This window comes from Vulpes vulpes, chromosome 1, assembly GCF_048418805.1.
Source record: "Vulpes vulpes isolate BD-2025 chromosome 1, VulVul3, whole genome shotgun sequence".
In the NCBI taxonomy this organism is placed as follows: Eukaryota; Metazoa; Chordata; class Mammalia; order Carnivora; family Canidae; genus Vulpes; species Vulpes vulpes.
The window spans coordinates 148973444-148999051 of NC_132780.1; the positions used below are offsets into that span (position 1 = coordinate 148973444).

At 46.0% G+C, this 25608-nt stretch overlaps 1 protein-coding gene across 1 annotated transcript in view; it reads right to left on the bottom strand.

The window, feature by feature from the left end:
- The window catches only part of TRAM2 (translocation associated membrane protein 2), an 83847-nt gene that overhangs the window by 38841 nt on the left and 19398 nt on the right, over positions 1-25608 (bottom strand). Inside the window, exon 2 of the mRNA XM_025991053.2 lies at positions 2278-2341. Coding sequence (XP_025846838.1) covers positions 2278-2341 — 64 coding nt within the window. The remainder of the gene's footprint in view (positions 1-2277; positions 2342-25608) is intronic.

Genomic DNA, 25608 nt, shown 5'->3' on the forward strand with positions numbered 1-25608 from the left:
TTAGATGACAGAAGATATTTTGGCAATGCATATATAAAACCTTTAAAATATACATAGTACTTGACCCAGAAATTCCAGTAATAGGAATTTATCCTGAGAAAATAACCATAAATGCATGTAAAAATTTAGTCCCAAGAATGTTTACTGTAGCACTGTTTACAACATAAACTGGAAACAGGGATCCCTGGGTGGCGCAGCGGTTTGGCGCCTGCCTTTGGCCCAGGGCGCGATCCTGGAGACCCAGGATCGAATCCCACATCGGGCTCCCGGTGCATGGAGCCTGCTTCTCCCTCTGCCTGTGTCTCTGCCTCTCTCTCTCTCTCTGTGACTATCATAAATAAATAAAAAATTTTTAAAAAAAAATTTATAAAAAAAAAAACATAAACTGGAAACTTAAATATCCAATAATATGGGATTGAATAGATAATTTGTGGTAATCCCTATTAAGAAACACACTATAACTTTCCAAAATATCTTATTGAAAAGAATAATAATTAATGGCATGGAAAAAAAGGCTCATCATATACTAAGAGCAAAAATAGTGGATCATTATGAATCAATACTAACTGGAGTGGTTAGTTGGGTGGTGGTATCGTGTGATTTTTATCTTCCTATGCTTATCTGCATTTTATAAATTTCCTCTGAGGGTCATGTATCACACAAATGCATATTGAAAAATGTTTATAGACAAATATAAACTTTAACTAGACACAAGAAGACAAATACTGTATGATTCCACCTACATAAGCTACCTAGAATAGTCAAACTCATAGAGGCAGTAGTAAGCAGCACCATAGTTGCCAGGGGCTGGGGATGGGGGTAGGGTGGGGAGTTACTGTTTAATGAGCTCAGAGTTTCAGTTTTGAAGAGAGTTCTGGAGAAGGGTGGTGGTGATGGTTGCACAACAGTGTGAATGTGCGTAACGCCCCTGAACTGTATGCTTAAAAAGCATTAAGATGCTAAATTGTATGTTATGTGTATTTTATCACAATTTTTTTAAAAACAGAAAAAGAAAGGAACGCCTGGGTGGCTCAGTGGGTCAAGCATCTGACTCCTGATTTTGGCTCAGGTCATGATCTCAGGGTCCTGGGATTAAGCCCCATGTTGGGCTCTGTGCTCAGCATAGAGTCTGCCTGAGGATCCTCTCTCTTCCTCTCCCTCTGCCCCTCCCCCTGCTCACACACACTCTCTTGCTCTCTAAAATAAATACATCTTTTTAAAAAGATAATTAAATGAGCCGCATTTGATCTAGAGGTGCCTTAGTTACTAGGATTTTCAAGAGACAGGAGTAGCTAATGTAACATTGTGTGTTGACTTTACTTCAATTTTATTTTTTATTATTTTTATGTTTTTCTTTAAGATTTTATTTATTCATTCATGGGAGACACACACACACACACAGAGAGAGAGAGAGAGGCAAAGACACAGGCAGAGGGAGAAGCAGGCTCCCTGTGGGGAGCCCGACGCGGGACTCATCCAGGAACTCCAGGATCACACCCTGAGCCGAAGGCAGACGCTCAACTACTGAGCCACACAGGCATCCCAATTTTACTTCAGTCTTTTAAAAAAGAGCGGAGGGGCAGGAATGGAGAAGACAGAACCAGACCTTGGGCCACATGGCACTGGGCACAGAAACCCACTGTGCCTGCCAGGGCCGGAGGGCGCTTGGGGATGAGCAAGCATTGGTCTTGTCTCCTGACCACCTACCCTGGCCATGGCAGTTCCTGTCTCTTCTCTCATGAGCCCAGAGTTCTCCTCCTCTCTTGCTAACACACCTCAGCTTGAGTCTCAGATGTAGGAACTGACTGGCTGCCCCCCAAGCACAGCTTCCCCTGAGTCTGGCTACAGGGACTGCGTCCTCCGCAGGCCATGGGTTAAGGGCTCTGCCCCCAGAACCCTTCAGCTAGTCCCTGGGAGAGTGAGGCAAAAGGGAGACTCTCACTTTGAAGTCAAGATGATTTACCTCTGTACTAAAGAATGAACTAGAATCAGCAAACAAAAATTCCTCCCTTATTCATTAAGAGGATGCCCAGCGCTCTGCAACTGAAAGAGAGGTGCAGTGCCTGGTTCCTGACGGTGGGGCCTGGGAACCCCGAGAGGCCGAACCATGGACCAAGGGCCTCACATGGCCCCAGGCTGTCTCTTAGCAGGGCTACGATGCGGCAGGCTGAGCTCTGATATCTAAAAAGATCATGCATGGACACAGGACAAGGAAGTTTTTTGAGTCCTTCAGTGTTAACGGGACGAGGGCAAGACAGAGACTCGTGCTTTTCTTACCTGCTGTAGGCACGCTAATGTTATACTGAGGTAAAATAAATAGGAAGGCAGTCTTGGCGGTGACCTGTAAAATAAAGGAAAAACATTCCAATTTAGCTTCTTGGTCACATCAATAAAAAAGAAAAAAAAACAAGTAGTCCTGCTACCAGCCCCGGGGGACCTTCCCTTTTGCATCTCAGACCCACAGACCTGTCCCACAAAGGTTTCTACCTAATGAGGAGTCAGCCTCACTTGTTTATTTGTTTCCCCATGTTTCTTTTTTTCTTTTAAAGATTTATTTATTTATTTATGAGAGACACAGAAAGAGAGGCAGGGACACAGGCAGAGGGAGAAGCAGGCTCCCTGTGGGGAGCTTGATGCAGGACTCAATCCCGGGCCTCAGAATCCCAACCTGAGCCAGAGGCAGACGCCCAACCACTGAGCCACCCAGGCGTCCCGCCCCACGTTTCTTTAATGACATGCCTCCCAGTACCTACACAAACAAACAAACAAAACAATGCTGGTCCCTGGGTGGTATCTAGACTTGTACTGCTGCAGATGAAACCAAGCCAAGTGCTCCCAAGCTGAGGCCACCATTCAAGTATTTAGGAAGTTAGTCCTAGGCACCTGGCCCTGTGGAGGACAGAACCTGGTAGAAAATGAGGACTCAAGATTTTAAGAAGCTTCGACCTGGTTAACATTTCCCCGGCAAGCCGGTTAACTGCACACTGGACAGCAGCCCTGAAAGTCTACCCCTGAGCTTCAGAAACAGAGCCCTGCAGCTGCTAATTTCACATCTGCTGTGCTGGGGGGCACGGGGCAAGACAGAACAGCCCATGCTGCTGGCTTGTTTATTTCGAAAGCTGCCTTGAAAATCTCACTTGTGCTGGGCCAAGTCCATGGCTGTCACCTGGCTAGCAAGAGCCAAATCTGGACTCTGGCAATTCAGCCTGCAGGGAAGAGGGGACCAAATGTAGGGGTTCAAGGCTTGGATTTAAGGACCAGCTACCTGGATTCAAAGGCTGCCTCTGCTATTTGCTAGGTGTGTAATCTGACACGCCGGGCCTCAGTCTCCCTGTCCACAAGATTGGAGACATGTGTAGCACCCCAGTGGGTCTGGGTGGCACTGGCCCAGCTGCCAGCGAGGTCCAGCTCCCCAGATGTTTCTGATGTACAGGTGGGGCTGAGAAGCACCACCCACATGTTCAGAAGCAGGGGAGGAGGCCAGGTGAGGAGGAGGCCCAGACCCAGGCCTTCTCCAGGAGGCCCCTGGATACACCTCAGCAATACACTCACCGGTTCTCCTCTAAACAAAAAGGTGTGCAGGCTGTACTGTGGGTGTGGGGGGAACATACTGGCCACGACCACAGTAGTGTGGAACCAAGCGAATGACACACTGCAGACCCTCCCCGGGTGGACTCCCAACACAGCCAGTTAGAGGTGACCATCCTCGGCCACTTGCCCTTGTCAACAACCCTATTTCTCTGCAGCGAGGTGTCATTTGCCCTTTGTACACAGCGATGCGTGAGCCTTCTCATGTGTTTGTGCTGTCATCTGGGACATGTTCAGTCACGCTCACAGGGAAAAAGTCAAATGGGACTGAGGGTAAGAAGGCGCTCTGGAAAACACAAAGCCCTATCCAAACACATAGGTCTCCCCCCACCTCCAGCCCAAAACCTTACTACTGGTGATCCACAAGACCTTCCTCAGGGGGCTCCCAGCCTCCCTTCTAGCCCAATTGCCTGTATTCCTTTAGAACAGATGGACAGTGTTTGAGCTGAAACATGCTGCTCACTATTTCCTTTGGGGGTTTTAGCTCCTCTCATTTTGTATCCTACTTCTGTCTCTCTCTCTCTCTCTCTCTCTCTCTCTCACACACACACACACACACACACACAATCAAATCTATTGATCAGAATCGCATTTATCCATCATAACCCAGCTCACCCGTGGCCCTCCACGAAGCCTTCCCTAACTGCTCATAGGGTGTGACGCCTCCTTCCATGGAAAGCGTCCTGTACCATGGCCCCCATGCCACCCTTTCTGTCTACTCCTTGGACTTCTCAGGTGCCACTCCTTGCACACAGGGACTAACACAGGAAGGGCTCAGTTACTACTCAATGGACAAGATAGAAAACCAAAAGCCGAGTCTGTGCTGGCTTGCTTCACTCAACTCTTTTGTTGCCTACTCTTCAGCAGGAGCTGACCCACTGCTGTCACTCTGGCTATACTCATCATCACCTCGCTGTCACCACAGCCTTCTCCTTGACACCATCTGGCTGCTAAACCACCTGCACCCACACCAGCATGAAGCCACACTACAACCACTCCAGCCACAGTGGTGTCCCCTCCTGAATGCCACTCACATTGGTCACCCTTGACCCAACTGCCTGACTCTCTACTGTCCACCATGACTCCTTTGAGGGTAACCCTTGTCTCCTCAGGCTGATATCCCCAAGAGAGAAGACATGGAAGCCAGTGGCAATGGAAAAGAGAAAAGAGAGGAAAGGCAGGCAGGCAGGAAGAAAGTATTTGCCAAACACTGCACATGTTCCAGGCACAGATTTCCATTCAGTTTCATCCGGGAAAACATACCCATCTTTCAAGTTCATGGGGCAGAGTGGGCCCCCATGAGGTTTTGGCTGACCTGCTTCCTGAAGGCACCAGCATTTCCTGGGGAAACACCTCTCCCCTTCTCCCCAGCTAGGTATGTGCACACGTGTGCACACACGTGCATGTGTTTGAGGGAAGTGGTTACTCTGATGACCAGCTTCCTCCTGGAATGATGATGGGGCCAGGTCCTCTCGCCAGGACAGAAGACCAGCCAATCAGACACCTTATCCTAGACTCTGAATTTGGGGCAGGAATGGAGGAACATGCTGGTCAGTGCCATATACCTACCCAGGTTCTTCCCCTGCAGTACCCACAGCCCTGCCCTAGGGTGCCCCAGGCTCCCACCAATTGTGTGAACCCCCTAGAGAGCCTCCTTAAGCTGGCCAGAGTCTACTTCTGTAATATAGTTCTGTGTGTAGAGTCCTGGTGTCCAACTCTAGCTCGTGGATTTGAATCCCTGGGCAAGCTTTTAAAATCTTTATCCCTGGGTGGCTCAGCAGTTGGGGATCCCTGGGTGGCTCAGAGGTTTGGCGCCTGCCTTTGGCCCAGGGCACAATCCTGGAGTCCTGGGATCGCATCTCGCATCGGGCTCCCGGCATGGAGCCTGCTTCTCCCTCTGCCTGTGTCTCTGCCTCTCTCTCTTTCTATGTCTATCATGAATAAATAAATAAATCTTTAAAAAATAAAAATAAAAATAAATCTTTATGCCTGGGTCACCCCAGCCCATTAAACCTGATCCCCTGGGGCATCGGCATGTCCCCAAGCTCCCCGGAGCGTTCCCATGTGCAAGCACGTCTGCAAGCCACTCGTGCAGAGACTAGTCCTCACCAACTTCTCAGTGACTACTAGGCCAGTCTCTGTCTTGGAACTTTTCCTGTGCCCTTCATAGAATTTATTTAATTAATTCATGTCTTGGGGCACCTGGGTGGCTCAGTGGTTGAGCATCTATCTGCCTTCAGCTCAGGTCATGATCCTGGGGTCCTGGGATCAAGCCCCCATTCGGTCTCCCCTCAGGGAGCCTACTTCTCCCTCTGCCTATGTCTCTGCCTCTCTCTGTGTGTCTCTATCAAATAAATAAATCTTTGTTTAAAAATGTGTCTTGAGTACGTTTTTAACTTCAAAAGAAACACAAATACTTTGAAAAACTGAACAATTGAGAAATACATAAAAACCTAAATCCCCTCTATGTTCTTTGCTTTCCTCCCTTCTGCAGCTGGTATTCACATCTCCTTCCACATATTTGATGCCAGTTCTCTGAGAGCTTTTCCTATGCGTGTATCCATTTGGAATTTATTTCTTTTTATTTTGACATCATAACTTGAACTGTGTTTATATAATTTGACACAAGGGATGAGAGAGTGAAAAATTTAAAAAGAGCTACACCTTATAAATAACATTTAAATCATATTTTTAGCTCTGTTAATGAAATAATTATCGTAGTATGTCGTAGACCAAGTTACAAATCTATGCAACATACATCAAAGTATTTGAAGTATGTAGTTAGCTACATGGAAAATGTGTAGGTCAACTTTTGTTCGCTAATGCCAACATACAAATAACTGGTTATATAATAAAAACTTCCTTACACATTCTAGTACTTTTCATTAGTATGTTCCTTTGGAACTAATATTTGACACCAAAAAGCTCAGCTAAATAAAACAGGATCTGAGAGTGTATATAAATGTCTAGAGTCCACTACTCTAACTACTCAAAGAATCATCCTGTTTTTTCTTTGAGGAAGATAGACATTTGGTATATGGGCTGTACATACATTCTTTCCCTAGTCCTGAAGATACAGTCAATTCTTCTTACTCAGAGTAGTTGTGTTCAATGAAGTCAGTCACTGCAGATACAGTGTGACACTGGACCACTGCTCTCAGGGGAAATACAGAGTTAGGTACCTACAATCTCTGGTCACAAATATTTCCATCAGCCAATCAATATACAACCTTGATTATGTGTGTTTTTGTTTAAAGATGCTGTATTTAATATATATTGCTGAAACATGAACACTGAACTCATGGCCAACAGCACTATAATTCATGCCTAAGGAAGCTTATCTGACACACGTATGTCCTCTGTGAGGCATATCAGAGCCTTCTTGTGCTTATGAACGATAGACAGCACTTGAGCACCCGGGGTAAGGACCATTTTAAACACCAAAATCAGCAACAAAACACACAAAAATGCAAAAGAGATGTGGTACTACAGAAACCACAAAGAAGACACTTGCTTACAGCAGGAAAGCTGAAACTAGAAGTCAAACTTGTTTGACTTCAGCTAGAGCCGTGCTCATTGGGTGACTCAAATTTTCCACTGCTATGTGCATGTCCACAAGTGACTGCAGAACTGCTGAGTGTTGATTTTAGACTTACAAATAAATTTTAGCAAGTAGGAGCAACGGCAGACGCAAAATGTGTGAAGAATGAGGATCAACTGTGTTGGGGCAAACCTGACTGCCAGCTCTATGAGGGCCAAGATTTTTTCTTTTTTTTAACACCTTTTTGAGATATAATTTACAGACCATAAAATTTACCCTTACCTGTTGTAAGGGGACAACTTAATAGGGTATATCTTTACTTGTTTTTAAACTCTTCCTTCACTGGAATAGAAGGTCTAGGAAAGTGGGGATCTTACTTGTCTTGGTTATCTTCAATCGATAGCCTAAAACAGTGCCTTGGACACAGCCAGCATTCAGCAAGCACTTGTTAAATAAAAACAACAATTAAACAGGGTAGCCAGGATTGTGCTCAGTTAGCTGACCCCCAGCCTAACAACTGCCCACATTTATACTCTTATCCATGTCCTCGCTCCCTCCCTGGGGTCCCCAGTGGCTAGGCCTGTAGTAGGGTAACTCATAAATACCTATTTGATGAACTAATACTGCAAGCAGCCATCATAGTAACTACAGATGAATGCTTAACAAATGTTTTCTGAACACGATTCTCAGAGAATAGGATCTAGCACTTTGATTAAGGCAAAAACACAAAATTCCAGTGTTTTTCCATCCCTAAGCCCTGGGTAGCAGCAGGAGAAGCCATTCTAAGCCATGCACCTTTCTTTGTAGGCAGCCCTGCTTGTTCCCATTTTACTATGTCTAAGCAAGCTCATGTCCTCTTTCCTTATTTTATAGATGAAGATAAACGTGGGGCCCACACACATACAGTGGCCTCCCAAGACCTCAGAACTTTATAGACAGAAAAGGCACGTTCAATTTGATTCTTGAAAAGTCTGTTTCCAAAACAAATTTAGGATATGTGGCACAGAACACAGAATGGCAATGTAAGACAGAAGCAGGAGAGGACCAAAAAATATCTACTGAAGGCAAAGAGAAGGAGTAAGGAACAAAGCTGATCCACAAAAATGCAGTCCAGGAAGTCCTTCTCATTGGCTAAGCGTGGCCAGAAATTTGGCTCTATGCTTTTTCTTGAAGCCATCTGAAGGAGGAAGGAGTGATCTGCTCCTTCATTCACCATGTTTGTTAATTTAAAAAACAAAAAGACTACTCAAAAAAAAAAAAAAAAGGCAGTTCCACTTCTCCAGCATAAAAACCACTCTCTGTGCTTTAAAAGGTCCTTTGGCACCCCAAAACCTCACTCCATAACCTTCCGCCAACCTCAGAGCAAGGACAAAACAACTAACAAGCTCCTCTCTGCAAGTTCTCATTGGGTTCAGACAGCACACAGGGCTGAGAAACAGGAGCCTATTAAAAATGTCATTCCAATTATTTCCCATCCCTCTAAGGCTGTTTATAGGAAACATTATTGAGTTTAATAGCATTTTAAATGCCAGGCTCAGTGGGTGAAAGGTTAAAAGTGAAAACGTGCTAACACACTAATGCAAAAGGAGAACACTAAATTATGTAGGAGGAACCACATCTCCCTTCCTCCGTCTCTCTCAAACACACACACACACACACACACACACGTGCACACGTGCGCACGCACGCACACACACAGAAAGCTTCACTGAACTTTTAACTAAAACAGAGCATCATGCACAAAGGCAGTGACATTGAGCATGCTTGTGTAGCCATAACAAAACTAAAACCATTCCACATGCCATATTCTATTAGGGGCACATGATTCTGAGCTCTTGGTCGCAACCAGACCACAGATGCCAGCCAAATAGCTGCTTCTGGCAAAGCAAACTGGACTTGGATTCCAGTCCCACTTCTGCTCCAGGGCAGCTGGGTGACCTCAGGCAAGGTATTTTACCTCTCTGGACCCCAGTGTTTTCATCCATTAACAACAATTATGGCAGTTAAAGTTATCCAGCGCTTAGTCGGCACCTGGCATGGTTCCAAGGGCTTTACATAAATTATTTCATGGAATCCTCACAACTACCCTACAGGATAAAAACTAGTAATATTCCCATTTTACAGATAAGGTGGAAAGGATCAGGCCAACTAAGGTAGAATGGATGTTCTGAGAGATTCTCTCCACCCTCAGCTCCAAAAGTCTATCATTTCTGGATCCCACTTATCCTCGATCCCCAAGAGCACAGCCTTACACTGACAACTTGCTGCAGTTAATCCCCAAAGTCTGAACTATATTACTGCTTCTCCACCCTGTGGAGATGGCACCTGGGTGTCATTTCTATCTGACAGAGCAAGGGAGCAAGTCCTCACGAGCTAACCCGCCAGCCTGCCAGCCACAGGTCCCCAGGAGCACCTGGGCTTCCGAATGCCCCGAACTGTTGTCTATTCCATGCAAGTGGATATCCAGGCACCAAAGATAAGAGAGAAGAAATGCAATGAAAGCAGACTCATCATTTTCCTCTTAGGGAACATTTCATGCTCAGGTCTGGCTGGTTCTCTTCATTTCTTGGCAGACACAACCACGCATGGGCACCTGGAAGGGGCTGGGTTGGAAGACGAGCCACTGAGGACGGGAGAGGGTGTGGGGCCTGTTTCACAGAAGCAGCTCTGTTCCAAAGGCTGCTGCTGCCCCACGACCACTACTCCCACCTAGGGGCGACAACACACAGAGCAGTACGTGGGGAACCCTGACCCCATAGGGGGAGAGTGGGCACAGGGTCCCTCCTCCTGGGGAGCAATAGGAGGACCAAACAAAACATCCTGGTCCCCCAGCTCAGCTGGCTTGCTGGAAGCCAAATGGTCTCAACCCAAACTTTCCCAAAAGTGATTTTGCATCTCTCTGCTGAGGCAGTGGATAGGAAAATTTCAGTCAGACAGGAAAACATTTGAAAGTTACGCCCAATTGGTGGGGAAGACTTTTTTTTTTTTTTTTAAATAAAGAGTCTTTTAGCCCCTCTTTCCTAGAGGGTTCTTCCCTGAGGCTCCTGCTTCGGGAGCACCCCAGGAGGCCAGCTGGTCACCTGCACGCACGTTTTCATGACTGGGACTCGATGTACCCGGTTTGCAGCCCCTCTGTCACTCAAGAAAAGGCAGATACAGCTGAAACAAAGATGCTTTTCACTCCGGCTCTCTGAAATTCTCCGTTCTGGATGACCAGGAGCTGGCTGGAAGGGCCGGGCGTCTGAAACCAGGAGGCAGAGTTCTGACAGTACCTTTCTGTGTGGTTTTGAGCAACGCCTAGAGATTCTGGTTTTCTCACTTGAAAAACTGCCTTGATATAAGAATTTAGCAAAGCTACACAAATACACACACAACAGATTTTCTACAAAGCCCATGTTCACAAGGCTGAACAGACTCACCCTTAACAGTCACGATCACAGTTTTCCATTGGAGTAAAAAATGACAATATTTATGAGAAAAGTCCATAATCAGAATGGCCATGATAAAATTATTCTACCTGCTTTATTATACACATCAGGCCCAAGATATAAATTTTCTATTGGGATAAATAGGAATTTAGAAAGGGTCACTTACAGAGTTCTAAAAATCATTGAAGTTGGGTTTTTTAAAAAAAGATGCATCTGAAGATTGAATTTGTCATGCTATCCATCCCCAATTTAGGAAGTTAATTATATACCGAAAAATAGGAGGTGACTTAGGGACAGCTCTTCCCCACTGCCTTTACAACGAAACTGAATGATAACTTCAAGAAGACTGTATTATTTAAGCAATCTAAGCTTGCATATGTTGACCTCGAGGTGCCTTACAGACAGCCTTAGATAGCACATATACTTTCTCATAAAATGTATTTCTTCTCTCAAGGCCTTAATTATATATATCCTCACCTGCCCCCCAAAAAAGACCCCTAGATCAATATTTCTAGTATCCTATTTGATTACATACTTCACTCTCCTCACCCCCTTTCCAGTAGCTTTCCCTGCATTTGGACAGCATGGCATATTCATAAACCATTCCTTGTGGAAGCAAAAAACTAAAGAAAAAGAAGTATGCACACAAAATAATCGCTTAAAAATCACCGTTCTTCAGATGTATTTCTCTCATGCCACATTGGCAGAGTTCAAATTACTGGCCACATTGTGGATATTCCTAACACACACACGCACACACACACACACTGGTCTGAATAAAATATTTTTAAATGTAATCCCAAGAGACAATATAAATATTAAACAAATAGATAAAGATTAAAAATCCAAACAGGAAAATGAAGAGGTTTTGGAGTGTGGGATTTCAGGTTGCAAGTGAAGACTGGGTAACATTTCAGACTAGACTGCAGAAGAGGGGTCCCCGCCAGTGCCACAGTGTCGTCTCAACCGCAGTTTTTATAGAAGCTTGAGCTCCATAAAGCAAGACACACAAAGAGGGGGTAATTCGAATGGTCACGGATGTGTCTGCGACAGCAAGTCACTAATCATTGTCAATCGTCAAGAGTGGGTGCCAGGGAGAATCATCTTCAAGGCACTTATGGCGTTTCCTGGTATTTCAGGAAATGAAAGGATTACCCAGGCACTCCAAAGCCCAGCGATAGCTGGGCCAGGCAGGGCCCAGGTGACTTTGCCTTCACCTGTTTGTTTACACTCAGGGAAGGAAAAGGAGAACAGAAAGTGATCTATCTGCAGCAACCATTTTTAATTATTCTCCACCATCTGGAAAGTTTCCTACTCAGAACAGCAGTGTGTCGATCCCCATGTTTTGTCTGAAGAGCCAGGCATGTGGATTAGAGCTTGATAGAAAAATGAACTGTGAGTTCACAGGGATGGAGTGAAGTGAAGCCACCTCCGGGGCCATGAACCAGTTCTATCAGGGGGCTGACGGCTGATTCCCCCAGGGAGCCTTCAGATTCCTCTAGTTATTCGTGTCAGGGCTCCTGAAGGGAGGCCCATATTTAAACTGCCCATATTTAAACTGAGCCAACCAGGACTAAAAGGCAAATAAATGAGTTTTTAAAGTAAGCCATTCTGTAGGAATTTCAGATGCATCACCTCTGCTGTCCCAATTTCTGCACACCCCTACTCCACTGAGAGGTAAAAGAGATTAGATGATGGGTCCCAGCAAGTGGGCCATTTTACCAGTAAGAACCATACCCTTCCACACAAGGCCTTTGCTATGTGCATCACCTTGATTCTGCATCACCTTTATTTCCTACCATTCTCTGTGTTACAACAATGCCTCCTACTCCTATGGGACATTCATTATACCTCCATTCTAGGCTCGCATCCAGTTTGTTTTGCATGAGTCTACAAAGACCTGTCAAGGACCACCTGAATGAGAGAGCACCTGATGAACAGAGCTTAATGATGATGATTTGATTCAAGTGGATTAAATCAAGGCCAACCAGGCTAATGAAAAACATCTAGCACTCAAATATCCCTATTTGTCAGCAAATAATATTCACAGGGGATATTCCAAATCATCTTCAAAGCAGAGAGGAAAATAACCACATAAAAGGCAAGAGTTCCCAGAAAAATGTGCTACAGATAAACAGAAAACACAAATCTAACCCCAAAGGCATAGGCTGGGGTAAACACTACCCACACCGTGCCACCAACCAATCTCTCCATACCCGTAAACCTAATAAAATCTGGGCCAATGTCAATATTTAGGTATAATGTCATATTCCAAGATATTTCCCTCTCTGTCTCCTCCCACCCACACCACACACTAAGATAATTGCTCTATACATTACTACAGAACTCATTTTACTAATAGGAAGTAATATTTTAGGGGCACCTGGGTGGCACAGTCAGTTGGGCACGGATGGCTGGTTTTGGCTAGGGTAGTGATCTCGGGGTTGTGGGAACGAGCCCCAGGTCATACTCCACACTCAGCGCAGCATCTGCTTGGGATTCTCAGTCTCTCTCTCTCCTTCTTCCCCTCCCACTCATGCTCTCTCAAATAAATAAATAAATCTTGAATAAAGAAAAGAATGAGTTTTAAATAATATCTAAAAATTGGTATGCTTTTTCTCTGCCCAGCCTTTCAGCACCCCAGGAGCCTGTATGACCTCACACAGGGTAAAGATAGCCCGGGACGAAAACCAGGCATCAGAGGGAGAGGCTGGACCCCAGTCTGAACTCACAGCTGGTTAGCTGATTAACTCAGAGGTTAACAGGAGGCTGCAGGCACCCTCATCCAAGGCTTGATGTGCAACACCCCATTTGCTAAGAAATCCAGGCCTTGGAGCAGGAGCCAAGAGGCCAGGTATCCCCTGTCCAGGGCCTACTGGGCAGCTCTCTTTCAGGGGAACACAAAAAGGAACAGAAACTGCCTGGGACACCAGCGACCTTAAGCTCTGGCCAAGAAACCCAGATAATCTCCATGCAAGACAATCACACAGTGAGAGCTGACGGAGGGGAGGACATAGCCACACACAGACACATACAAAGTAGGAGGCAAAGAGGAAATACGCCCCCCTAACAGCCTTGGGTGTGGGGGTGTGGGTCTGCTCCTTTCACAGTTTGAGCCAGTGCTCTGTTCGCCCTGAGCAGGAACTAAGGCCATGGCCTGCAGAGGGCAGATTAAAGGACTATCCTCAAATGCTCTTTCTGCCATTTCCTGACTACACTGGCAAAGACGACAGATCCATCTTCCTAAAGCACCGCAGGCCTTGTTCTACAGTCCCCCATGACTCCCTAGTGCCTAGGAGAGACTCAAGCTCCCTGCCTGGCATCACAGGACAGATATTAATTTAGAAATAAGGTACAATAAAAGATTAACAGCAATAACTAATAAAACAATTATAACAATATGTGATAAGAGTTATGTGAATGAGGTCTCTCTCAAAATATCTTAGTGTTTTGTACTCATCCTCCTTCTTGTGATGATGTGAAATGATAAAATGCCTATGTAATGAGATGAAGTGAGGGGAATGATGTGGGCCTTGTGCCCTAGCATTAGGCTACTAATGCTGGTCTGAGGATCACCTGCTTCTGCACTGCCTCAGACTTTGGATAATTAAGACCACACAGATGGGGGGAACTACTGCATGCACAAGCAGTTCAGGAGACCAGAGGAGGGCCCCTGACGGGACTGAGCTCCCCCCTAACCACCTTGTCCCATGGAAAACATCACCAGTGAGGTTCTGTATCACCCGTATCCTGAACGAATAGATGGGCCAAGAGAAGACAGAAAAGGGGCTGCTTGCACTAAGGCAGAGAAGTTGGAGAAATAGGATTCCCAGGAAAAATGAATGGTCTGTATGTACAAGGTGATGCAGCTGGAGGGCTGGCAGGAAACAGGCCTGTGAAGGGTCCTTTATGGCAGGTATAAAAAGTGGATCTTCTCCTACATGTAGGAGATAGCCACCTACAATTTTTAATGGGATAGTACAGTGAGATTTGCACAGCAGAGAGCACACTGCGCTCTGGGTGTGAAAAGTGGGCTGGGGAAGGGGAGGTAAGCCAGGCCATGCGAGAAGCTTAGGAAGGGCTGCTAGAAGGGATGATGTGGGCCTGGATGATGGTAATAGCACAGACACAAGACAGCAATGGGCGATCTTCCAAAGACTCGATGGTGCAATAGATTAAGGTGAAAAAGTACTCAAGAGTGGTGCTCAGGTCATGCTCAGGGAGCAGATACACAAACATAATTTTATTAAAAATATGCAAGGTGGGATCCCTGGGTGGCGCAGTGGTCTGGCGCCTCCCTTTGGCCCGGGGTGCGATCCTGGAGACCCGGGATCGAATCCCACATCGGGCTCTCTGCATGGAGTCTGCTTCTCCCTCTGTGTCTCTGTTTGTGTCTCTGTCTGTGTCTCTGCCTCTCTGTCTCTCTCTCTGTGACTATCATGAATAAATAAATAAAATATTTAAAAATAAATAAATAAATAAAATATTTAATAATAAATAAATAAATAAATAAATATATGCAAGGTGTTATGATATTTACTCAAAATGTTGTTGATGGTAGGGGCAGCAGGTGATGCAGTAGGTTAAGCATCTGACTCTTGATTTTGGCTCAGGTCATGATCTCAGGGTCTTGGGATCAAGCCCCATGTGGGGCTCCACACCCTGCTCTTAGCAGAGTCTGCTTAGAGGTTCTCTCTCCCTCTCCCTCAGCCCCTCTCACCCCCCTCCCAGCACTTACGTGTGCATGCTGTCTCTTTCTCCCTCTCTCTAAAATAAATAAATAAATCTTTTTAAAAAATATCATAGCTGGTGGTATCATCAACAAGAAACAGCAGAAGTAAAAAAAAAAAAAAGAAAGAAAGAAACAGCAGAAGTCCAGGACTAGTAGGGGGGACTGAGGAAGACCAGCCAGAGGCCAAAGGAAGCCCAAAGGGCCCCAGCAGCCAAGGAAAGTGAGCAGCAAGGAGTCCATGCTCACCATGGGGAGACCTTCAGGGAGAACAAGGCAACTTGGGACTGAGATGCAGGCTGCACGGGGGGGGCAGAATCTTCTTTTTTTTTTTTTCTGATGGGTCCCAAACGGTGGGAATGATGCTCAGAGCACAGAGTGAGGTTTCAGTAAGTGTCTGTGGAATGAATGAATGAATGCATGAAGAGTCCATCAGATTTGGGGGCCAGAAGGTGACTGAGGACTCTATAGAGTAAATGTTATAGAAAAGGAGGGGCGGAAGTCATTGTACGCAGGTGAATGTGAAGTGGAAGAGTGCAGACTGAGGTCCGTACTGCTTGTCTGGGTGGCTGGGAGCTAGACAGGAGGCAAGGGTGGGAAGGGGGTGGGAGGTCAGGGAGGGCTGGGAGAAGCTGGAATCTAAGCATGGTAAGGAGAAAGACCATGGAGAGAAGAGTGGTCAGATATGCAGAAAAGTAGGGGGAGCTGGAGAGGAATACATCAACCCAAGGGAAATTTCTTTAGGAAACAGCATCTAGAACCACAGGAGAGGGATGCCTGAGGAGGAGCACTGGCCCTGAGCGGGTTCCCCTTCAGGCCCCACACCTCCCGGTTCCCCAAGATCCCCGCTTCCTCTGAAGTTTTTTTTTTTAAAGATTTTATTTTATTTATTCATGAGAGACAGAGAGAGAGAGAGAGGCAGAGACACAGGCAGAGGGAGAAGCAGGCTCCACGCAGGGAGCCCGACGTGGGACTCAATCCCGGGTCTCCAGGATCACACCCCGGGATGAAGGTGGCACTAAACCACTGAGCCACCCCAGGGTTGCCCTCCCTCTGAAGTTCTGACAGAGCCTAGATACAAGTACCAGATATAGAGAAGATGCTCAATCAGTGTGCCTCAAATCGATGTAACTCAGAAGGGAAGCAGAAGTGAAAGAAGACAACCGAAAACTTAGGGGGGGGGCAAAACCAAAATTAATCCCCCTATTATATTCAGAGCAAGATTAGAACATGTTTCTGCCCTCTATTTAATCAATTTTTTTTTCTTTCAAAGATGATTTATTTATTTGAGAGACCAGGAGAGAGAGAGAAAGAGACTGTGTGTGTGTGTGTGTGTGTGTGTGTGTGCGCGCGCACGCGCTTGCAGAGGAAGGAGTACAAGGGGAGAGGGAGGAGGAGAAAAAAGAATTTCCAGCAGACTCCTGGCTGAGCATGGAGCCAACCCTGGGCTAGATCCCTGGGCCCTGAGATCATGACCGGAGGGTAAACCACGAGTCGGACACTCAACGGACTGAGCCACCCAGGCTCCCCTAATCAATTCTTCTGAACCAGTGCTACCCTATTACTCACAGTGGCCATAACTTTCATTCATTTCCCAAGAGGGAGAGGCCGGGCCACCTGGATGGATTTACAAGAGGATGGCTGTTCTGTGGGTTCCCAGGGGGAAATGGTTACAGTGCTGGCCAGAGGGTCATGAGGAGGCCTCTGGCTTCCTATCATCTCATCAGCCTGAGCTGGCTCTGGCCGGACTGATCAGGTTCGGAATCAGAACCTACGGACACACAGATAAGCTTCTGGCCATGGGCCAGGGCCCACGTTCTGAGACTGCAGTGACCGCTGCCACAGCCACAGGGGTGATTCTGGGGCTTTTTCCTCGATCTTATAATGGCCACACCAGGTTTTCTAAACGGATGTGTCAAGGGAAGCAGCACACACACGCAAACAAATCTAGATGCTAAGACATTTTTTCACACTCCAGAAAACACACCTTTGTTTAGTGACATCTCTAGAAAACCAGAATTAAAAATATATAACTCAACCCTTCCATCACAAAATATTTGAGTAATTGTTCTAGGCAAGGCACAGTGCTACAGGAGACAGACTTCTAAGGCCCACTTCCTTCCCTCAGAGACCAAAATCACGAGCTAGGTCATCAATCAAGTCCAGCTCCCTCATTTCAGAACTGATAAAACTGACCACTTTAGATGATTACCTCACGGAACCCTCAACAACCCCAGGAAGAAAAGACTTACGTGTGAGATCTTATTAAATGCCAGGCACTGTGCTAAACACCAAACAGGATTACCTCATTTAATCTCCCACTCTAGAAAAACTGCTGCCACGTCTGCTACAATTACTATTATTTACTGAACTGCTTTAAACTCTTACAGAAATTATCTCATTTCACCCTCCCAGAGGCCATACTGTCCAGAACAAGTTAGGCTCAGGAAGCTTCAGACATTTGCTCAAAGGCACACAGCTAATAAGCCCAGAGGCTGTCTGGATCTCAAGATCCATTGGGCTGTGACGTCTGGATTCTTACCTACCATGGGAGGTAAGCTACTAAGCAATGTCTCTAAAAACTAATGATCAGAGCAAGACTTTGCTCTGTGAAAAGTTAGTTTTAAGCCAAGTAAAGATGTCATGGAGCAGGACACAATTAGGCAAAGGACAAGTGAAGGTTCTTTTCATTTCTCAACCCCACAGTCCTTGGCACAACAGAGGGACTCAAAAAATATCAGTTGAGTGCTCTGGGTTTGGAGATTTATTTATCTCTTCTGAGAAGACTTCTGAGAGGGACTGAGCTAAACTAGCAAGACACAAAGTGTGGGGCCGGGGAAGATACAGATTGCAGCTAAGTAGAGAGGAGGGCTCAGGGTTAGAACAGAGTCACTACTGTGCTGAGAAAGTACAAGAGGAGGACTCCAGATGGAACCTTCCAGCTTAATGTAGTCATGGTGGTTTGCAGGGACCATCTACTGTGTGGGCCAACGTCAGATCTCAGCCGTCCTCATCTGTTTCAAACACATCTAAAATGGGAAAAGAGAAGGAAACCTGGCCCTCTGACTCCTTAAAGCTTTTATCCATTCATTCATCCATTCATTTATTGTAAAGGCTACTGGGCCCCAAAGTCAACTAACTCCATCTACTGAGTTCATCAATAGAGATGTGCCCATTCCCCCACTATATACATTTCAAAACCATGCTTCCCCAAACCACTCAAGCCCAGATAAAGAAACAGTTGCTTCCCTCATAGTAAGGGAAGCAACACTGTAACATAAAGATTCAAACTCTTTCCTTTCCAGCCACAAAACTCTAAAAGCTCTCCCATATTTCATAATTTACCAATTAAATTTTATCAGTTACCTAATGGACAAGTGATTCTGAGCTCCTCCATGTGAAACTGTTAAGAAAGTAATTTCCTGTTGGGATACCAATATTCAAAGGCTAGTGGTAACTGGACTCGGCGATTAGAATCCCATTAATGCTACACTGGAAACTCCTCTTGGTCCCTGAGGGCTGAGCATGCAAAGCACTGGGTAAGAGAAGGAAATGGGTTTAAGTGGTACTTGAGTATTATCTGAGCTAGCCGCAAAAGATGGAAGTGGAGGCATTTGATGTACTGCCACTTTTAAGAAGCAAGGGTGATCCTGGTCTCACCGGAGACCAGAGCAGTAAGTAGCTGAAAGTGGACATGTTACGCTATTTGGCTTATTGCAATCAGGAAACATCTGTCCAGAAAGCCTGTTGTCAGAGTTCGCAAGTATTTCAGGGGAGCCAGTCTTGCTTTGCCACCTTTTCCGATTGCCTGTGGGTATAAATGAGGCAGGATTCGAATAGGAAATAGAGAGCCTGTACGTGCTACTGGGCTGGACACTTCTCCACTTGCCCCTCCAGGTCCACTCTCCATCCTGCCCTGTGCCCCAGAGCAGAGAACAGATGACCTTTTTGGAGCGCATCAATGGGCTTCCCCGACAGCTGGCTTCAGATGAATCCGCAGGAGGTCAGAGGGCAAGAGGAGGGCACTCCTTACCTGGCTCCCTGCCTGATGGGCAGACGTGGCAGCCTTCTGACCTAGATTCACAGGTCCAGCCCCTCTCAAGACTTTAGCCACAGCTCCTGGCATTACCTCCTGCTCATCCTTTCTTTCGAAACTCCTTACATCTTAAGAAGCTCTGTATCCACTCCATCCCTGGGCCCTTTGGGTTTAGGGCTATCTCCCCACTTCTGCAAACCCTGGGGTGCTTTACCATCCCTTATCGGCCTCCCCTGAACCTGTCTATGCCCCTTGTTAATAGTGCCTCCACTAACCTTCCTTTAATCACCTCATCTATTTCCTGCAGGACCCTGGCTAATGCAGTTATGTTTCTCAAATAAAAGACCTAATAATAGGGACGCCTGGGTGGCTCAGTGGTTGAGTGTCTGCCTTTGGCTCAGGGTGTGATCCCAGTCCCAGGATCGAGTCCCACATTGGACTCCCTGTGAGGAGTCTGCTTCTCCATGTCTCTCATGAATAAATAAAATCTTAAAAAAAAAAGAATAATACTAACAGCACATGATCATAATGAACCTCATCTGTACAACCACCGGCAACAGGGTACTTCAAATCAGCAATATTCTCTCCCAGGCACACATACCAGGACTACTCCAGGGGAAACCAGCTCTTCCCTCAGGGCCAGATGAGTGCTGAATGCCCAAAAGTGCTGAGGTCTAGCTTTATCTGTTCAGGGTGGCCTGGAATTAACTTCTCACAAACTTGGATTGAGACAAGCTGCACTGGGGATCGGTGACCACCTGTCTGTCTCAGGACACCTTTACTGAGGACAGAGGAAAACACAGGCTCCTGAGGACCCCACCGACCTCAAGCTGCACGTTCAAATCCCAGGCCTGGCATCACAAACACTCCACCACACAGCTTTTAGGATCGATTGTGGAAAATCACATCCACTAGGAATGGGGACTGACTTTATACTGACAAGTAATGTCTTTTTAAATAATATCTGACCTGCTCTAGTCAGGAAGTAAAAGGGTCTTTGCCTTATGCGCTCAAGGTGATACCTGAGGGTTCCTGAGATGGAAGGGGGGAAGCCAGGGGAGCCCTAGCCCAGTACCTCCTCCGACACAAAGAGATCCTTTTTCCTTTTATTTTTTCAGGATAAAACAAGAATTGGAGTAAGGGTGCGCATGAGGGGGGAAGGTGAATGAGGGAGGAGGGTAAGTGTGCAAACAAACGGGCCACTCATCTCTGGGATGTCTTTCTACCTTTTCCTACAGCTGAGTAGCCTGGGGGCAAGCTGTCTGCCAAGCTTCCCCGCCCGCCCGTGTAAACACTCTGGCACCAGCTGGGGTTTGGAATCTGCTGAGTCTCTGCCAGCTGGCGACCTGGAGATGGGTCAGATTAAAGGAATGTGTAATGAGTGAGGGGGTGGGAGGCAGAGGCCATATTTACACAGAGGGGGCCTGCAGGGGTCAGTAAGGCAATGGCCAAGGGAGGCGGGAGCTCTGGAAATGGAAAAATAGGAAGGTGAGAAGAAAGGGGTTTCAATGTATCCAGGCGCCACGCCCCACCCCAATGTCCCAAGGCTGTTATGTTCATTTTTTTTTTCTTTTAAAAACTGACTTCTTTGTCCCCATCTCGGTCCCCACCCTCCCCCGCCACCAGCTCCCAAACCAATTACACACGGCCCTTTGAAAGGTTCGCAGCTGCCTGCCCGAGAAGGCTCAGCGTGACCAGACAGCGCGGACACTCAATCCTCTGGATCCCAATTTGGGAACGTTAACACGGAAACCCAAGCCACGTGCTGACAAGCCGGCTCTCGGCCACGTTCTGCCTCAGACGGGGCCAGGCGCGGTGGAGGGCACAGAGAGCCAGCGGTCCGGGCAGCCCTCCTGGTCTCCAGCCCGAGGGACGGACACTTCGGCGGCGGTGGGCAGTGGGGCCAAGGCTTCAGGGGAGACCGCCCGCCAAGCAAGACCGCCAGGCCACGCGGGCCTTTCTGCTGTCCCTGCTTGGAGGACAAAAGCAGAAAAGTCTAAAGTCCTGGTGGGCATTTGTGGCCACACCTGTTAGGAAGGCCACCTGCAGCCCTTCTGAAGCACCTGCAGGTCTCTAACCCCAGATGGCTATATATATATTACTAAGAAGAGGAAGTCAGCAGCCCTGAAGAGCAAAAGAGAAAAAAGCACTGGGAGGAGGCAGGAGACCCATTCTGGGGAAGCTCGGCCACAAACCAGATGTGAGGCCTCAGGCTACTCCCATCCCCCTCACTAGGCCTCAGGGTTCTTATTTTTTAACTGGTGTTCACAGAAGTGCCTCTGCTTCCACGCACTTCCAGGATAGGGATTCACCTCCAGATGCAGAGTTCAAACCCAGGCCCTTCTTGCTCCCCTGGAAATCCCTGCCTCTGTTCCAGTGACTCTCAAATCCACCTTTCCCCACTCAGATCTTTCTCCTGGAGGATAGTCCTGCATCCCTACCAAAACAGCACACAGCCAACTTCCATTCGGCACACCCCAAATTGAACCTTGCATCTTTATTCCAAAAGCTGGTGCCTAAGAAACATAATTCTACATGCCCATGTCCCAGGCTGCCCATCTTCCCCTACAGCCAGTCACCTGTTGGCTTTTTCCTTTATTATTTTAGTAAATCCATTATTTCCACCCACACTGCTACTAGAAAGCCTCACTCCCTCATCTCACATCAGCCTATAGAAGAGGTTTCTAACTGGACAGACGGTTTGCCTCAGTACTCCACCCCCTCCAGCCCCTCCCACCATCCTAGACAGAACAGCCAGGCCACACATAATATAAACAACAGACACCCCCTTCAAGGCTCCCTGCTGCTTACAGGATAATATCTCTTTAATCTGACATTCCTGAACCTCCTTCCCACTCCTCCTTTGATTATCACAACTCCCCTAAACAAACTCAGGTACAACTGCCCCGGGTGTCCCAAAGGATATGCTAGATTATTATTCCATGAAATACTCTCCAAAGTCAACAAATAGGTTTGATGCAGATATACAATATTCATTACTACAATATTAAAGGCTCTGACAAGTCCTGCAGTAAACCAACCTGTTTAGCATTTCCCAAGCCTATATGGCCCAAGGACTTATTGTTAGCATTATATCTATTAACTGCTTTCTTCAATTCTTCAGAATACCCTTTCTTGCCTGAAATACCAGGCCTCTGTTCTGCCTTCCATTTATGTCTCTGTTTTGCCTTTTTTGGGGGGCCAGTTCTCACCATACCTCCCCTGGAAGCTTCCTTCTCCCCCATCCTACCACCAGCACCCATGCTGCTTCCTTCCTTCTCATCTGAAGCACCTGCTCTCTGTACCTCCTTGCTGAGAAGCAGGGGCCCACAACGGTTAAGAGCCCGGTTTTTGAATTCAGAAAGACCTGTATTAAAATCCCAAATCTACCCTCACTAACTCTGAGATGGAGTTGTTTAGCTTGTTTGGTGTGGACAGAGATAATAGAATCTACTAAAGAGAACTGTTGAGGGGATTAGCAGGATAAGAAGATCAAGTCTAGCACAAGGCCTGGCACATCACAGTATTCAATAAGTAACATTTGGTCATTTTTCTTATTTTTTTATCATGGTTTTGTCACTTATTATTTTCTGTGTATCTACTAGATGGGAAGTCACCGGAAGCCCCACAGTTAGGTGCTGTCCCTTTGCCTACCTCTCCCTCTACATATAAATCAGGTTTAACAAATACGTGTTGATAAGGCAACCACCACCAACAGCTCCATCCTCCACCAGACAGCAGGTAAATGTATATCTACGGCAGGGAAATAGAGCCACCAGTCCCAGACTTCAGAACTGAGCAAGAAGCTGTCAGTACAGAGACTCTGCAAGGCAGTAGACTCCTATAACTTCACAGAACCTCCTGGACTGTGCTGTCCTGCTCTGCCCCCCAACACTGGTTTACTAGGCCCTAGGAAGGGTGGGGGGGGATGGGCTTTGTAAACCAAAGTGAACAGGTGTCACCCAAAAGTGGCCTGAGTGGCCCATCTCCACAACCCCACAATTGGGCAACAAGGGGCTGCTGTGCTGGGATTTAAACTTTACATTTTCGGGATGCCTGGGTAGCTCAGCAGTTGAGCGAGCGTCTGCTTTCGGCTCAGGGCATAATCCCTGAGTCCTGGGATCAAGTCCCACATCAAGCTCCCTGTAGGGAGCCTGCTTCTTCCTCTGCCTATGCTCCTGCTTCTCTCTGTGTCTCTCATGAATAAATAAATAAAATCCTTTAAAAATAAATAAACAAACTTTAAATTTTCAACAGAGGCCATTTCATTCATGTGACTTTTCCAGTTAATATCTGGAACTGAGAAGTTTCATTTCCACTTCTAGTCAATCCTGACTTGCGTTTTTCTTGATGCTTTTGTATAAGCTTCTCTGAATGGTTTTAAAATATCCCTATTTCACCCTCTGACCCATTCTTCAAAAGGTTTCTGAAAAGCAAAGCTTTTATTTATAGCAGGTGGGAATGACATCTCTAAGATCAAGAGCAAGGGCTAATCTTTACAGCATCCCCCTAGCTGCTCTGCTGGAGCTCCTCCTCCTGCTTTCACACACACACACACACACACACACACACACACACACACACACACACACCAGCTCCAATTCCATATCCCAGCTTCTCTCCCTCCCTCTCTCCATTCACCTTTCCTGCTCTCCAAGCAACAGGCTGTCACTGATCCCACCTTTCCATCTTTCTATTTCCAAAATGAAAACAGCTTTCACATGCCTTTCCTGATGATCAAAATAATATTCCTTTAATTGAAATGTACAGAGAAAAAATTTACTTGTAACTCTACCACACAGAGAAAACCATTGATTAAATTTTGATGATTATCCTTATAGATATCTTTTTATAAAAATAAAACAAATCCAAACATTTACAGAAAAAAGCCCACAACAATATGGCATTCTGTAATCTGTTTTTGAAAAAGCACAGCCATATGTTTTGGACACTGTTCAATGACACTGCATATCAATGTATGTCACCATTTGAAATTTAACCAATTCCTTACCAGTAGGCATTAGGGAACAACCTTATCTTTTAAAAAATGCTAACATCTCAAACTATTTGGACATAATGTCAAGTGGAAAAAAATCAGAATTTGGTCGTTTTATTTTTATTACAATTACAAAAACCATAGTGTCTGGGCATAAGAACAGAACAGAAGTTAAATCAACTGTGTTCTGTGGAAAAACATGAGGAAATCTGTTTATAAAGGTGGTATTCAAACAGCAAAGAAGTCTTTCAACAGAAGTAATTCATAAAATGCAGAAATCCCTATTGTCTAAAAAGATACTACGACAGGTCACGCCTCAATGTAAAATATTTCAAGTAGCTTATTTAACCACTTATTTAACCTTATTTTTAACCTTAGTTTTCAAAGGAAGACAGAAGTACTGAAGCCATATGATCTTTGAGAAAGGGAAAAGGGGAGAAGTAATTCTGGACAGGAAAGGCATTCATAGGGAGAACCCTGGACTGGGGGCTCACGCTCAGAGCCTCCCTCCCAAGGAGAAGCCCTCAGATGGACTCAATCCCCACATTTCTTAACAGTCTTGGTGGCCCAAGCAGCAAAGTCTGAGTGTGAAAGGTATATCTGGTGCAGAATGGATAAACCAGAATGTATAGATTATACATAACTAATATGGAATTAGAAAATGAAGGCACAGAAAAATGGGCTAACTAGTGATGGCTAAAATTGTCATAGAATTGACTAATTAATATTCATGAATAACTAACATCGGTGAATTCCTGATGTGGTATTAGGCTACATGAAAGTGCTATATGTGCATTACTAGCTTACTTGATGCTTCCAAAAACTTCGTGAGGTAAGCACAATTATCTTCACTCCTGTTTTGCTGACCAAAAAAAAAAAAAAAAATGGAGCATGGTTAAGTAACTTAATCAAGTTATCTAGTGAAGTGAGGGAGCTGGTAAAGAATGAGGCAATTTGATTTCAAAGCCTGCACTCCCAATGTGTACACACATCACAGTATTTATGAGCCCAATACAATCTGGCACCGTGCAGTGGGGAATCGGGGTGCATATGCAGATGGCTAAGGCAACTAGCCTCAAACCTGCAGTCTATTTTTCGGAGGAAGGAGAGCCTATGAGTTAATCATCATCATAAACCTTCTTCTCTATAAGGAGCTCTATGGACTATACAAGAATGCTGGGGCTGTCTTTGACTTCCAAGAGGTCTCCATGGAAATGCACAAAACCAAACACGACCTGAAGCCAATCTGTTTAGTTTTTGACGTGCCCTCAGTCTGGGATTTCGGCCACG